This window comes from Cottoperca gobio, chromosome 19, assembly GCF_900634415.1.
Source record: "Cottoperca gobio chromosome 19, fCotGob3.1, whole genome shotgun sequence".
NCBI lineage: Eukaryota > Metazoa > Chordata > Actinopteri > Perciformes > Bovichtidae > Cottoperca > Cottoperca gobio.
In genome coordinates this window covers 19,962,974-19,979,954 of record NC_041373.1, presented here as the reverse complement: position 1 = coordinate 19,979,954, position 16,981 = coordinate 19,962,974, and the positions used below count along the sequence as shown (strand labels likewise).

General features: G+C 47.5%; 2 protein-coding genes across 5 annotated transcripts in view; one reads left to right on the top strand and one right to left on the bottom strand.

Annotated features, from left to right (window-relative positions):
- Nucleotides 1–5,661, bottom strand: part of LOC115024906 (NACHT, LRR and PYD domains-containing protein 5) — a 22,281-nt gene extending 16,620 nt beyond the window's left edge. Inside the window, 7 exon segments of the mRNA XM_029456773.1 lie at nt 48–225; nt 331–2,107; nt 2,317–2,542; nt 2,706–2,784; nt 4,451–4,582; nt 4,783–4,901; nt 5,650–5,661. Of these exon segments, the coding sequence (XP_029312633.1) occupies nt 48–225; nt 331–2,107; nt 2,317–2,542; nt 2,706–2,784; nt 4,451–4,582; nt 4,783–4,901; nt 5,650–5,661 (2,523 nt within the window).
- A 2,370-nt stretch (nt 5,662–8,031) lies between these two features.
- Nucleotides 8,032–16,412, top strand: LOC115024664 (pentatricopeptide repeat-containing protein At1g10270-like). Of its 4 annotated transcripts, none has more exons than XM_029456444.1 (5): nt 8,032–8,122; nt 8,270–8,335; nt 8,414–8,491; nt 8,669–9,224; nt 16,310–16,412. In XM_029456444.1, exons 1-5 carry the CDS (start codon nt 8,071–8,073, stop codon nt 16,323–16,325), a joined length of 768 nt encoding a protein of 255 aa, XP_029312304.1. In that variant the 5' UTR covers nt 8,032–8,070; the 3' UTR covers nt 16,326–16,412. The 4 variants fall into 4 exon arrangements, with proteins under 4 accessions (XP_029312304.1, XP_029312303.1, XP_029312306.1 ...); XM_029456443.1 differs by having other exon boundaries at nt 8,666–9,224; nt 16,310–16,411; XM_029456446.1 differs by lacking the exon at nt 8,032–8,122 and having other exon boundaries at nt 8,268–8,335; nt 8,414–8,586.
- Nucleotides 16,413–16,981: the final 569 nt, after the last annotated feature.

Genomic DNA, 16,981 nt, shown 5'->3' with positions numbered 1-16,981 from the left:
AAGAATATAAGAGCTCAGGGGACCATGACTTTTAAACAGCTACACACCAACCTGAGACTTTCCAGTGTACAATGTGGACTCTTCAGTCCAGCAGAAAGCAGCTTCACTCCTGAATCCTGCAGGTTGTTGTTACTCAGGTCCAGCTCTCTCAGACTAGAGGACTGGGAGCTGAGAACTGAGGACAGAGCTTCACAGCTTCTCTCTGAGAGCTTACATCCAATCAGTCTGAAGAGGAATTGGCAATACAGAATAAAACAATTAAAAACAACAGTTTATTTTTCTGAATAAAGAAAAACTACATTTAATCTGGATAGCTATGTGTGCACGTACAGAGCTTTGTTGGAGGCTTTGACCACTGGCAGCAGCCTCAGAAGAGCCTCCTCTGAAGCAGAGTATTTATTCAGGTCAAACACATCCAGATCTTTTCCTGATGACAGTAAGATGAAGACCAGAGCTGACCACTGAGCAGGAGACAGTTCATCTGTGGAGAGACTTCCTGATCTCAGGTGCTGTTGGATCTCCACCTCAAGAGAACAATCATTCAGTTCATTCAGACAGTGGAACAGGTTGATGCTTATCTCTGGAGCTAGATCCTTCTCCATCTTCTTCTTGATGTACTGGACTGTTTTCTCATTGGTCAGTGAGCTACTTCCTGTCTGTGTCAGCAGACCTCATAGGTGTTTCTGGTTGGTCTGCAGTGAAAGACCCAGGAGGAAGCGGAGGAGTAAGTCCAGGTGTCCGTTTGGACTCTGTAAGGCCTCATCCACAGCACTCTGGTAGAGATGTGTTAGCAGCTGGGAGGTTGTTTGTTCTTCTGACAGCAGATTGACACCAGAGGTGATGAAGGTCAGATGGACATGAAGAGCAGCCAGAAACTCCTGAACGCTCAGATGGACGAAGCAGAACACCTTGTCCTGGTACAGTCCTCTCTCCTCTCTAAAGACCTGTGTGAACACTCCTGAGTACACTGAGGTTGCTCTGATATCAATGCCACACTCTGTCAGGTCGGATTCATAGAAGATCAGGTTGCCTTTCTGCAGCTGCTCAAAAGCCAGTTTTCTCAGAGACTCGATCATCTTCCTGCTCTTTAGACTCCAGTGTGGATCTGTCTCAGTTCCTCCATCATACTTGACATTCTTCACTTTGGACAGAACCACCAGGAAGTGGATGTACAGCTCAGTCAGGGTCTTGGGCAGCTCTCCTCCCTCTCTGGTCTTCAACACATCCTCCAGAACTGTAGCGGTGATCCAGCAGAAGACTGGGACGTGACACATGATTTGGAGGCTTCGTGATGTCTTGATGTGGGAGAGGATTGTGCCGGCCTGCTTCTCATCTCTGAATCTCTTCCTGAAGTACTCCTCCTTCTGTGGGTCAGTGAACCCTCTGACCTCTGTCACCATATCCACACTCTCAGGAGGGATCTGATTGGCTGCTGCAGGTCGTGTGGTTATCCAGAGGCGAGCAGAGGGAAGCAGTTTCCCCCTGATGAGGTTTGTCAGCAGCACATTCACTGAGGTGGACTCTGTAACATCAGTCAAGATCTCGTTGTGTTGGAAGCCCAGAGGAAGTCGACACTCATCCAGACCATCAAAGATGAACAGAACCGGGAACTGTTCAAACCTGCAGATTCCTGCTTCTTTGGTTTCAGTAAAGAAGTGATGAACAAGCTCCACCAAGCTGAACTGTTTCTCTTTCAGCACATTCAGCTCTCTGAAAGTGAAGGGAAATGTGAACTGTATGTCCTGGTTGGCTTTGTCTTCAGCCCAGTCCAGAGTGAACTTCTGTGTTAAGACTGTTTTCCCAATGCCAGCCTCTCCCTTTGTCATCACTGCTCTGATTGGTTCATCTCTACCAGGTTGGGGTTTAAAGATGTCTTCTTGTCTGATTGTTGTCTCTGGTCTGTATGGTTTCCTGGCTGCTGTTTCAATCTGTCTGACCTCATGTTCATCATTGACCTCTGCAGCCCCCCCCTCTGTGATGTAGAGCTCTGTGTAGATCTGGTTCAGGAGGGTTCGGTTTCCTGCTTTTGCAATGCCCTCAAACACACACTGGAACTTCTCCTTCAGGTTGGACTTGAGTTTACCACGACACTCTGCAGCAACAGTTCCTGAAGAAACAAACAACAAATGAAATCAGTGAGTGGATCCTACAGAACACTGAGCATCTCAACATGTAAGTATATTTAGTATAACTATAGTTGGATTCAGCTCCTCAGTGGAGGACAAACAGCCTGTGATCTGATGCAGATGTGTGCAGCATGTTAACAGTTTGTAAACTTTTCTTTCCTTCATGTTAAATCTGTTAAAATCCTCTTACTGCTCTGCAGACGGTCAACCAGCTGCTCCTGCTTCATGCTCCTCAGGAAGTGCAGTGTGATGTTCAGAAATGCTTCTCAGCTGCTCCTCTGCTCTTCATCCTCATCGTCCAACACCTCCTCATCTTCCCTCTGACTCTCTAAGCATTCTGGGTAATCTGGACTCAGAGCCTTCTGGATCTTCTTCAGCTCGTTCTTCACAAAGGTGCCGATGTTCTCCTCCAGCAGCTGGAACAGAAGGATCAACGTTTAATTTAAAGAACACAAAATGTGATTCATCTGTCAGTCTGAAGGCCTGCTGGTCTAAACAGAGCCGCATGGAGACTGTTAGGACCTGAATGGTAGTTCATATGTAGTTCATAGTAAAAGGTTTGTTTGTTCATGTACACACCATAAATATGGAGTCCAGGTCTGTTTGATGCTGCGGGGCAGACTGATCACTGGGAACCTCTGAGCTCTCCTGCTGAACTCTGTGGAGAAAACATCAAGTTAAAGAACATTTAAAGAGTCAAATCTGCACATAGCTTAAAGGTGTTCTGAGATGACGACATAATGACGGGGCTGTTACTCAGGACTTGGAGATAACCAAGAACAGGTTGATGTTACTGGCAGCTCAGGAAGATGTCACCAGGGGCAGTAAGGGTTAGCAGCCCAACCAGCTTATTTAGTGAGAAAGAACTCAAGTTAACTGCAGACAGACCTTCAAAAAGAGACAGAGGTGTCCCAGAGAGGGGGAGGATGAGAACCTGAGCCAGATGGATCACAGGACAATGATCTTGACAAATTAATTTAATGACTACAAGTATGACATACATCTACAGTAAGGCCTGCAGCTGTGGCTCAGGATGTAAAGTGGGTGGTACACTAATTACATGCATGTAGGTCCGTACCTCACAAACTGCCCTGAACCCAGCATTGGAAATATCTTTGTCTCCAGTCTTCAAGATACATCTGATGTCCAGTCTACTATCAAGGAACTCAGAGCCCAGTTCACTAGTGAAACGCCTGACTGTACCAACAAGGTATCGTCCCTTGTGTCCACTAACTCTTCTTTTGGTTTGCAAGGTACCACCAACAACTGCAGGAGAGGGAGATCTGCAGCTACCTATACATATGGCTGGGTCTCAGCCTCAGCAGTAGAGACTCTCGATGGAAGGAGGAACATACATTCAGCTTCCCATGAGCAGCCTGAACAAAGAGTTCATGAACTTCCACACGAGAGGTTCTGCAGTTCCAGGACTCAATCCTGAGATCAATATTATCACTTTGGGGGAGTGTGGAGACCCACAAAGGAACAAAGGTGACATTAGAGGGCCAGACGGTGCGTGAGACATGACATTGAGAGGCATGGTGGCTTGTGCTGTTTGCTCTCAGTGTTTTCCCTACCATTGTCTTGGCAGGGCGCTGCCCTGTGCACGTTTCAGTTTGTACTGTCTACTTTGCGCATTCACATTCTCTCCTTCGCTCCGTTTTGCGAAGGGCGGGGCTTCACACCTGACACACACACATGTGCGCACACACCTACAAAGCAGAAGAGAGGAGAGGGAAGAACTAATTAGAAACCGTGCCACGCACGCGCACACAATCTCCCCGCGCCACGCACGCGCACGCAAAAATCTTTATGAATTGAATCATAAATGTTGTGTTCAGTTATTTTGCTCACATTCAGAGTCCCAGCTGTAGTAAAGAGAGGAATATGTTCAGATGCATCATTATACATGGATCCTGGTTAGAATTTACAAGATAAAAATCTTATTTTTTCCTTCATTGCATCTCCATTTACTCTGTAATGGTAATGTAAATATGTTGGCTTACAATGGATTCATATTCCTATTTTTGTTATTTAACTTTAAAAAGTGTCCTGTGTTTAACACGCTTGGGATTAGATGATGAAGAGAGAAAAGTCTAAATAAATACAGAAGTCCATTAACGATGTATTCACCTCATAAATCAGGACACATGGCTCTCCCCTGTATGTCAGTACATCAGCTGCTATTAATAATAAAAAGTATGGCTGCTGGTTCTGGTCTTGGTATCACTGGGCATCTCATCGAAACCACTTTTTGTGGCATCGCCCACCTCGACTATGAAGCTCTGAGAGTCAGAAAATAACAAAGTTCAGTTTGAAGCTCTCACCTTCCATCAGCAGGTTGATCCCCTTTAAAGGTAAGAGGGTGACCCATAGAACAGTCACTCTTCATGGACACACAGCTGGGTCCAGATTCAGGTCCAGGTCCAGATCCAGGTCCAGATCTCTGCTGCTGCATCCTGATACAAATCAACAACTGACTAATGAAAAGCAGTTTTAAATGTAAAAAATAATTTTGATTTTATCTTTTGTTATATTAGCCAGTGATTAACGTTAGTTCATGAGACAGATAGTCTGTGATTAAACTGGGTCCGAACATATATCAAAAGGAGAAAATATTTTGTCAGGCTTGGAGATCATGTGTCAGAGAAACTCTCACCTTCCATCAGCAGGTTGATCCCCTTTAAAGGTAAGAGGGTGACCCATAGAACAGTCACTCTTCATGGACACACAGCTGGGTCCAGATCCAGGTCCAGATCCAGGTTCAGATCCAGAAAACTAAAGAGATTGTTGTCTTTAAAGTTTGTATTATTAGTGAAGATGTAGACTTTGTGTTTGAATCTCACAGGGTGAAGGTTCACAGAGCCTTCCCTCTTTGCTAAACAGCCTCGTCCTGCATTAGAGAAGTTCAACCAAAGAGCTGATAGAACAATGTCCCAGCGTCAGGGACAAGAGGACTCAAAGAAGAAGACCATCAAGTATGTTGTGCAGTTTGAATGCTCACCTCCCATCAGCAGCTTCAGCATCTTGAAGGTGAAGAAGACGAGCCGGAGAGCGCTCCCTCTGATTCATAGTGCACACCTCTGTCACTACAGCAGACTGTGTAGCTTCAGCTGTAGAGAAAACACACAGAGAGAAGATGCTGCTTCTCCTTCATCACTCCATCATGTGAAGCTGCCGTCAGCAGAACTAAAGAGCTCATTTAGTCGTAAAACTGTGTATAAATACAACAATGTTCCATTTCTTATTGTTTAAGTTACATATTACACATAGGTCTGGTGTTTTACAGGAGATGCTCTCATGTTACTCTCACTGATGTATTTATTTCACACTCTTCTCCGTGTGTCTGAACTTCCTTCTGTCTTTGTACTGCTGCAACACCTGAACTTGTTCTCTGGGGGTCAGTAAAGTTTGATGTGATGTTCTAAAGGAGGATTTACTGCAGCACTGTGAACTCCAGGGACGTCATAACCTGACACATGATTGATTGTTCATCTCATGACTTAAACACTGACAGTAAATGTACCATGTCCAACATCGTCAGTAGAGAGTAGTTTAAACTCCCGACATAAAGTTACCAACAATGAGGTGATGAATGCTCATTAATAATCTGCATCATGAATAATAAGTAATTTAGTAAACAGTGAGACAAGAAGTCACCAGAGAGAACAGGGTGAGTGAACTTGTTACAACTGAAGTTGAATAAATGTGAAGATGGCCGCCATCTTGTGGCAGCATGTAGTATCCCCATTAAAACTACAGTCAAATATTGAGGAGCTGTATTACAAAGGATTCAAAATGAAGTGAACATGTGAACAAAGGGAAGTAAATGTATGAAAGCACATCAAGGTTCAACAGATCTGCTGCCAGTTATATAACAAAGATGGAAGGTTCACAAAGCTGACTTTGTAAAATGCTTCTCATTTCATTCTCAAGATGTTTTAGTGGAAACTATTGTACAAACTTCACACGCACAATGTTCCCATCTTGGATTCATTCTTTTCAGAAATAGTGACTGGATGGAAAATAATATTTGGACTGTTGTCCTTTTAGTGCAACTGTAAACAAAGAAGCTTTTTAAAAGCAGAGTAGCTTCTGTGTGGATCGTCCTTCACTGATGAACATCATGTCAGGAGGAGCTTCACAAAGTGCTGCTGGTCTCTTCACTGATGAACATCATATGTCAGGAGGAGCTTCACAAAGTGCTGCTGGTCTCTTCACTGATGAACATCATGTGTCAGCAGGAGCTTCACAAAGTGCTGCTGGTCTCTTCACTGATGAACATCATGTGTCAGGAGGAGCTTCACAAAGTGCTGCTGGTCTCTTCACTGATGAACATCATGTGTCAGCAGGAGCTTCACAAAGTGCTGCTGGTCTCTTCACTGATGAACATCATGTCAGGAGGAGCTTCACAAAGTGCTGCTGGTCTCTTCACTGATGAACATCATGTGTCAGCAGGAGCTTCACAAAGTGCTGCTGGTCTCTTCACTGATGAACATCATGTCAGGAGGAGCTTCACAAAGTGCTGCTGGTCTCTTCACTGATGAACATCATGTGTCAGCAGGAGCTTCACAAAGTGCTGCTGGTTTCTTCACTGATGAACATCATGTCAGGAGGAGCTTCACAAAGTGCTGCTGGTCTCTTCACTGATGAACATCATGTCAGGAGGAGCTTCTCAAAGTGCTGCTGGTTTCTTCACTGATGAACATCATGTCAGGAGGAGCTTCACAAAGTGCTGCTGGTCTCTTCACTGATGAACATCATGTGTCAGCAGGAGCTTCACAAAGTGCTGCTGGTCTCTTCACTGATGAACATCATGTCAGGAGGAGCTTCACAAAGTGCTGCTGGTTTCTTCACTGATGAACATCATGTCAGGAGGAGCTTCACAAAGTGCTGCTGGTCTCTTCACTGATGAACATCATGTCAGGAGGAGCTTCACAAAGTGCTGCTGGTTTCTTCACTGATGAACATCATGTCAGGAGGAGCTTCACAAAGTGCTGCTGGTCTCTTCACTGATGAACATCATGTCAGGAGGAGCTTCTCAAAGTGCTGCTGGTTTCTTCACTGATGAACATCATGTCAGGAGGAGCTCCAAAAAAGTGCTGCTGGTCTTTATGTATACATATACATTTAATATATTTATGTATATATATATTTGTTGCTGGTGTTTAATTTCCTTCTTATGCAAATAAATCAAATGCACTACTGTTTTTGTTTTTGTATGTTTTAAGTAGCATGAATAAACTACTACTGCATTTCCTTGTGTTGCATAATGGCAATAAATTATCCTTAAATCTACAAAATTTGATTTATCTTATAAATTGATAGTACATGTGTCAGCATATATGGTTAAGAGAATGCAAAGTCTAAAATATTAAACTTATTTTGCTTTGTTTGTAAGTTATTTCCTCACCACATAACTCTATATGTGTTATTCAATAGTTCTGATGTCTTAAGCATTAATCTACGATGTGAAAAATGATTACAAATAATGATCATTGAATGAGAGGGTGTGTTCAAATATTTCACTTGTACTGTATATCTTTTAGGATACATTTTTAATGATGTAGTGACCCTAGTGGTCAAATGGGAGTCTATTTTTATGAAATGTTCTGCTTGTACTAAATGTTTGTGTAGGGGTTCTTTGTAGTTGTCATCCTCCCAAATAAAGCCTTTATTGCATCTGAGAGGAGGGATATCTTTGACATTTTCTGTCATTTTTCCCTTTTAATGGAGTTTTCTCAGTGTTTGGACCTAATGTGAGACTGTATTCAATATTAGGATTGTTTCTTAACATACACACAACATTCTCAAAGTTCTATAATCTACTAAATTGGATTTTTCACTTGGGTTAATTAGAGCTGATCTGCAGCAGCTGTGCCTCCTGCATGATGTTTGTTTTAAAAAGAGCTGCCATGTGGCACAGACAACACTTTCTGTTGGAGCCATGGGAGATGTTTGGTTGCTTGTTTGTGTGCTGACGGTTTGTCTTGCCGAAGGTATTTATCTGTTTGAAACTTGTATTTAAGACCCTGATAGTGGAGAAAGATGAATTACTCAATTCCTGACATGTAATTTAGCTGTAACATGTTTGTGAAATGTGCCATCAAACTGCAGAAACTTTACAGCAAATGCACTGTCCACAGGTTCTTGTTTGTCAATTCGAGATGTAAATGAAAGATCTGGTGAAGGGCTGCAGAGGACATCAAGAGGTAAATATTTTTCTTTTTTTTTTGTCTTCTGGGGATTCTGCTTACTGACATTAACTGTAATTTAATTTTGTACTACAGAGCTGTCTCCCAATGACATCTCCCTAAAGAAGGCCTTTGCACTCCTCCAGTCAATGGAGTCCATGTTTGAGCAAGAAGGTGAGCAGGCTGTGTCGGATGTTTTTCCCTAGCCAAAATCTAGACAACTTTGACGCGTTTATCTTCCTTCCCGACGCGCTAGCATGACATGGTTGGTGAGCATTTGCAAAAGTTTAGAAGTTGAAAATCAAATCTTTCTATTTCTCAATTGTTTATTATCAAATGTCTTTTCAGTAGTTGGTCACCTGAAACGTAAGCCTCTGAGCAGGAAAGACTTCAAAACTGAGAGGAAAAACTACGATCCACACAGAAACTTGAGCAACCACAAAGTTCCCTATGCCTCGAAGAAAGAGACTTCGAGTGACTACGTGGTTCCCTACGCCTTGCTCAACGAGGTCCCCTATGTCTTTGTTCCCTACGCCTTGGCCAACGAGAAGTCGAGCGACGTGGTTCCCTGGGCCAACGAGACATCAAGCGACGTGGTTCCATGGGCCAATGAGACGTCGAGTGATGTGGTTCCCTGGGACAATGAGACGTCGAGCAACGTGGTTGACTACGCCTTGCTCAACGAGGTCCCCTACGTCTTTGTTCCCTACGATTTGGCCAACGAGACGTCGAGCGACATGGTTCCCTGGGCCAACGCGACAGCGAGCGACCATGACGTCCACTACACCTCGAAGAACGAGACGTCGAGCGACCACTACGCCTCCAAAAACGAGACGTCGAGCGACCACTACGCCTCCAAGAACGAGACGTCGAGCGACCACTACGCCTCCAAGAACGAGACGTCGAGGGACCACTACGCCTCCAAGAACGAGACGTCGAGCGACCACTACGCCTCCAAGAACGGACCGTCGAGCGACTACTACGTGTTGAACGGGACGGCGAGCGACTACTACGTCCACTACGCCTCGAAGAACGAGACGGCGAGCAACCACTACGCCTCGAGGAACGGGACGGCGAGCGACCACTACGCCTCGAGGAACGGGACGGCGAGCGACCACTACGCCTCGAGGAACGGGACGGCGAGTGACCACTACGCCTCGAGGAACGAGACGGCGAGCGACCACTACGCCTCGAGGAACGGGACGGCGAGCGACCACTACGCCTCGAATAACGGGACGGCGAGCGACCACTACGCCTCGAAGAACGGGACGGCGAGCGACCACTACGCCTCGAAGAACGGGACGGCGAGCGACCACTACGTCCACTACGCCTCGAAGAACGAGACTGCAAGCGACGTCGCCACTTGATGCTCCAATAAAGTAACCATGTCTCTGACTGCAACTGCTTTTATCTGTGCTGTAAATAAACTCTTAACCACATATCTGTTTCCTCATTTCTCTCGGGAGGGGGTGCCTGGCAAAATGCATCCTGGGATTGGATTAGGCTGGATCTTTTTTCGTCTTGCACAAACATCTCTTGGATACGTTAGGATTGCAATGAAAGTAAATTATCCAAAAGCAAGTGGGAGGTGTGTCCATACATGTGCACTAAAAGGAACTTTGTTTCCTGTAAATCTTGTGCAGGACTTCTCGGTTCATGTTGTCGGTAGAGGCTTTATTTGTTCAGTGTGTTTGAAATGTCCTAAACTTTCACTTAAATGTAACCGAACCTCTAAAGGCGAGACGACAGGCAAACCTCTTTTATCCGTCAAATTCGGGAGTTTGGGCCATTTTGCTTCCATAACATGTCTTTTAGACTAGTGCAAAGAAATCACATACACTGGTTCATTTACCAATTGTCTGTAGATTTTGTAAATTCACAGTTGGCATTAAATATTGCCTCAATCCCTGATCTTCAGACCATGTTCTGGGTAATAAAACGTCCACTGGCTTGTGAGTACTTCAAGTAAACGGGGCAGTACATTTTTACACAGATTTGGACTTTTCTTTAATAAGCGGAGTAAATGCAGATCAAAAGGACCGAACCTATTCAGATCAGGTCGTCCTTGACTTGTTTACAGTAAATCAACTGCTTTAATCTATAGTTCATCAGCAGTTTGCCTCCTGTCCCCTGCTGTGTTTAGCACTCAGTTTCACCTCCTGTCTTTTGCTGTGTTAATCACTTGGTTTCTGGATTTTCCCATCACACGTCTAGTTTTTTTTACCCAATTGAATACGGGCATATTCAGATAGCCAGTATGAGAAATGTTTTTTTTTTAACATGAAATAGTAAATGTGTTCAAGTATGAACCTTCAAGATCAGCCTAATGTCTCCTGAGTAAAGCTAATCAGCCACAATAACTGCAAAAACCCATGTGGATGTGCAGGGCTTTAATATCTACAAATAACAAACATGCATAGTTTTTTCTGCTTGTACTAAATGTTTGTGTAGGGGTTCTTTGTAGTTGTCATCCTCCCAAATAAAGCCTTTATTGCATCTGAGAGGAGGGATATCTTTGACATTTTCTGTCATTTTTCCCTTTTAATGGAGTTTTCTCAGTGTTTGGACCTAATGTGAGACTGTATTCAATATTAGGATTGTTTCTTAACATACACACAACATTCTCAAAGTTCTATAATCTACTAAATTGGATTTTTCACTTGGGTTAATTAGAGGTGATCTGCAGCAGCTGTGCCTCCTGCATGATGTTTGTTTTAAAAAGAGCTGCCATGTGGCACAGACAACACTTTCTGTTGGAGCCATGGGAGATGTTTGGTTGCTTGTTTGTGTGCTGACGGTTTGTCTTGCCGAAGGTATTTATCTGTTTGAAACTTGTATTTAAGACCCTGATAGTGGAGAAAGATGAATTACTCAATTCCTGACATGTAATTTAGCTGTAACATGTTTGTGAAATGTGCCATCAAACTGCAGAAACTTTACAGCAAATGCACTGTCCACAGGTTCTTGTTTGTCAATTCGAGATATAAATGAAAGATCTGGTGAAGGGCTGCAGAGGACATCAAGAGGTAAATATTTTTCTTTTTTGTCTTCTGGGGATTCTGCTTACTGACCTTAACTTTAATTTAATTTTGTACTACAGAGCTGTCTCCCAATGACATCTCCCTAAAGAAGGCCTTTGCACTCCTCCAGTCAATGGAGTCCATGTTTGAGCAAGAAGGTGAGCAGGCTGTATCGGATGTTTTTCCCTAGCCAAAATCTAGACAACTTTGACGCGTTTAGCTTCCTTCCCGACGAGCTAGCATGACATGGTTGGTGCCAATGGAGTCTACTAGTTCACACTAGCTTTAAAACAGCTAGAGCCTCAAGGTTAAACTTTAGGTTCTTGGTGTCGCCATGTAGTTTATTTTTATATTTGGGGCAAATCTCATGTCTTTTAATGACTCATTCAAAAGGTTAAAAATCAACTCTTTCTAGTTCTCAATTATCAAATGTCTTTTCAGTACAACTGGAAACCAATGAAGTGGAAGCTGAGGCATCAGTTGGTCATCTGAAACAAAAGAACCGGAGCAGGCCAGAAGACCTCAAAACTGAGAAGAAAGACTACGATCCACAATGGGACAAGAGCAACGAGACGTCGAGCGACCACTACGCCTCGAAGAACGAGACGTCGAGTGACCACTACGCCTCGAAGAACGGAACAGCGAGCGACTACTACGCCTCGAAGAACGGAACAGCGAGCGACTACTACGTGTTGAAGAACGAGACGTCGAGCGACCACTACGCCTCCAAGAACGAGACGTCGAGCGACCACTACGCCTCCAAGAATGGGACAGCGAGCGACTACTACGCCTCGAAGAACGGAACAGCGAGCGACCACTACGCCTCCAAGAACGAGACGTCGAGCGACTACAACGCCTCCAAGAACGAGACGTCGAGCGACCACTACGCCTCCAAGAACGGAACAGCGAGCGACTACTACGTGTTGAAGAACGAGACGTCGAGCGACCACTACGCCTCCAAGAACGAGACGTCGAGCGACCACTACGCCTCCAAGAACGAGACGTCGAGCGACCACTACGCCTCCAAGAACGGAACAGCGAGCGACTACTACGTGTTGAAGAACGAGACGTCGAGGGACCACTACGCCTCCAAGAACGGGACAGCGAGCGACCACTACGCCTCCAAGAACGAGACGTCGAGCGACCACTACGCCTCCAAGAACGAGACGTCGAGCGACCACTACGCCTCCAAGAACGAGACGTCGAGCGACTACTACGCCTCCAAGAACGAGACGTCGAGCGACCACTACGCCTCCAAGAACGAGACGTCGAGCGACCACTACGCCTCCAAGAACGGGACAGCGAGCGACTACTACGTGTTGAAGAACGAGACGTCGAGCGACCACTACGCCTCCAAGAACGAGACGTCGAGCGACCACTACGCCTCCAAGAACGGAACAGCGAGCGACTACTACGTGTTGAAGAACGGGACAGCGAGCGACCACTACGCCTCCAAGAACGAGACGTCGAGCGACCACTACGCCTCCAAGAACGGGACGTCGAGCGACCACTACGCCTCCAAGAACGAGACGTCGAGCGACCACTACGCCTCCAAGAACGAGACGTCGAGCGACCACTACGCCTCCAAGAACGAGACGTCGAGCGACCACTACGCCTCCAAGAACGAGACGTCGAGCGACTACTACGCCTCCAAGAACGAGACGTCGAGCGACTACTACGCCTCCAAGAACGAGACGTTGAGCGACCACTACGCCTCCAAGAACGAGACGTTGAGCGACCACTACGCCTCCAAGAACGAGACGTCGAGCGACCACTACGCCTCCAAGAACGGGACAGCGAACGACTACAACGTCCACTACGCCTCCAAGAACGAGACGTCGAGCGACTACTACGCCTCCAAGAACGGGACGGCGAGCGACTACTACGTGTTGAACGAGACGTCGAGCGACCACTACGCCTCCAAGAACGAGACGTCGAGCGACCACTACGCCTCCAAGAACGGAACAGCGAGCGACTACTACGTGTTGAACGAGACGTCGAGCGACCACTACGCCTCCAAGAACGAGACGTCGAGCGACCACTACGCCTCCAAGAACGAGACGTCGAGCGACCACTACGCCTCCAAGAACGAGACGTCGAGCGACCACTACGCCTCCAAGAACGAGACGTCGAGCGACCACTACGCCTCCAAGAACGAGACGTCGAGTGACCACTACGCCTCGAAGAACGGAACAGCGAGCGACTACTACGCCTCGAAGAACGGAACAGCGAGCGACTACTACGTGTTGAAGAACGAGACGTCGAGCGACCACTACGCCTCCAAGAACGAGACGTCGAGCGACCACTACGCCTCCAAGAATGGGACAGCGAGCGACTACTACGCCTCGAAGAACGGAACAGCGAGCGACCACTACGCCTCCAAGAACGAGACGTCGAGCGACTACAACGCCTCCAAGAACGAGACGTCGAGCGACCACTACGCCTCCAAGAACGGAACAGCGAGCGACTACTACGTGTTGAAGAACGAGACGTCGAGCGACCACTACGCCTCCAAGAACGAGACGTCGAGCGACCACTACGCCTCCAAGAACGAGACGTCGAGCGACCACTACGCCTCCAAGAACGGAACAGCGAGCGACTACTACGTGTTGAAGAACGAGACGTCGAGGGACCACTACGCCTCCAAGAACGGGACAGCGAGCGACCACTACGCCTCCAAGAACGAGACGTCGAGCGACCACTACGCCTCCAAGAACGAGACGTCGAGCGACCACTACGCCTCCAAGAACGAGACGTCGAGCGACTACTACGCCTCCAAGAACGAGACGTCGAGCGACCACTACGCCTCCAAGAACGAGACGTCGAGCGACCACTACGCCTCCAAGAACGGGACAGCGAGCGACTACTACGTGTTGAAGAACGAGACGTCGAGCGACCACTACGCCTCCAAGAACGAGACGTCGAGCGACCACTACGCCTCCAAGAACGGAACAGCGAGCGACTACTACGTGTTGAAGAACGGGACAGCGAGCGACCACTACGCCTCCAAGAACGAGACGTCGAGCGACCACTACGCCTCCAAGAACGGGACGTCGAGCGACCACTACGCCTCCAAGAACGAGACGTCGAGCGACCACTACGCCTCCAAGAACGAGACGTCGAGCGACCACTACGCCTCCAAGAACGAGACGTCGAGCGACCACTACGCCTCCAAGAACGGAACAGCGAGCGACTACTACGCCTCCAAGAACGAGACGTCGAGCGACTACTACGCCTCCAAGAACGAGACGTTGAGCGACCACTACGCCTCCAAGAACGAGACGTTGAGCGACCACTACGCCTCCAAGAACGAGACGTCGAGCGACCACTACGCCTCCAAGAACGGGACAGCGAACGACTACAACGTCCACTACGCCTCCAAGAACGAGACGTCGAGCGACTACTACGCCTCCAAGAACGGGACGGCGAGCGACTACTACGTGTTGAACGAGACGTCGAGCGACCACTACGCCTCCAAGAACGAGACGTCGAGCGACCACTACGCCTCCAAGAACGGAACAGCGAGCGACTACTACGTGTTGAACGAGACGTCGAGCGACCACTACGCCTCCAAGAACGAGACGTCGAGCGACCACTACGCCTCCAAGAACGAGACGTCGAGCGACCACTACGCCTCCAAGAACGAGACGTCGAGCGACCACTACGCCTCCAAGAACGAGACGTCGAGCGACCACTACGCCTCCAAGAACGAGACGTCGAGCGACTACTACGCCTCGAAGAACGGAACAGCGAGCGACCACTACGCCTCCAAGAACGAGACGTCGAGCGACTACTACGCCTCCAAGAACGAGACGTCGAGCGACCACTACGCCTCCAAGAACGGAACAGCGAGCGACTACTACGTGTTGAAGAACGAGACGTCGAGCGACCACTACGCCTCCAAGAACGAGACGTCGAGCGACAACTACGCCTCCAAGAACGAGACGTCGAGCGACAACTACGCCTCCAAGAACGAGACGTCGAGCGACCACTACGCCTCCAAGAACGGGACAGCGAGCGACTACTACGTGTTGAAGAACGGGACAGCGAGCGACCACTACGCCTCCAAGAACGAGACGTCGAGCGACCACTACGCCTCCAAGAACGAGACGTCGAGCGACCACTACGCCTCCAAGAACGAGACGTCGAGCGACCACTACGCCTCCAAGAACGGGACAGCGAACGACTACAACGTCCACTACGCCTCCAAGAACGAGACGTCGAGCGACCACTACGCCTCCAAGAACGAGACGTCGAGCGACCACTACGCCTCCAAGAACGGAACAGCGAGCGACTACTACGTGTTGAACGAGACGTCGAGCGACCACTACGCCTCCAAGAACGAGACGTCGAGCGACCACTACGCCTCCAAGAACGGAACAGCGAGCGACTACTACGTGTTGAAGAACGAGACGTCGAGCGACCATTACGCCTCGAAGAACGAGACGTCGAGCGACTACTACGCCTCCAAGAACGGGACAGCGAGCGACTACAACATCCACTACGCCTCCAAGAACGAGACGTCGACCGACCACTACGCCTCCAAAAACGGAACAGCGAGCGACTACTACGTGTTGAAGAACGAGACGTCGAGCGACCACTACGCCTCCAAGAACGGAACAGCGAGCGACTACTACATGTTGAACGAGACGTCGAGCGACCACTACGCCTCCAAGAACGAGACGTCGAGCGACCACTACGCCTCCAAGAACGGAACAGCGAGCGACTACTACGCCTCCAAGAACGAGATGTCGAGCGACCACTACGCCTCCAAGAACGGGACAGCGAGCGACTACAACGTCCACTACGCCTCCAAGAACGAGACGTCGAGCGACTACTACGCCTCCAAGAACGAGACGTCGAGCGACTACTACGCCTCCAAGAACGGAACAGCGAGCGACTACTACGTGTTGAAGAACGAGACGTCGAGCGACCACAACGTCCACTACGCCTCGAAGAACGAGACTGCAAGCGACGTCGCCACTTGATGCTCCAATAAAGTAACCATGTCTCTGACTGCAACTGCTTTTATCTGTGCTTTAAATAAACTCTTAACCACATATCTGTTTCCTCATTTCTCTCGGGAGGGGGTGCCTGGCAAAATGCATCCTGGGATTGGATTAGGCTGGATCTTTTTTCGTCTTGCACAAACATCTCTTGGATACGTTAGGATTGCAATGAAAGTAAAATATCCAAAAGCAAGTGGGAGGTGTGTCCATACATGTACACTAAAAGGAACTTTGTTTCCTGTAAATCTTGTGCAGGACTTCTCGGTTCATGTTGTCGGTAGAGGCTTTATTTGTTCAGTGTGTTTGAAATGTCCTAAACTTTCACTTAAATGTAACCGAACCTCTGAAGGCGAGACGACAGGCAAACCTCTTTTATCCGTCAAATTCGGGAGTTTGGGCCATTTTGCTTCCATAACATGTCTTTTAGACTAGTGCAAAGAAATCACATACACTGGTTCATTTACCAATTGTCTGTAGATTTTGTAAATTCACAGTTGGCATTAAATATTGCCTCAATCCCTGATCTTCAGACCATGTTCTGGGTAATAAAACGTCCACTGGCTTGTGAGTACTTCAAGTAAACGGGGCAGTACATTTTTACACAGATTTGGACTTTTCTTTAATAAGCGGAGTAA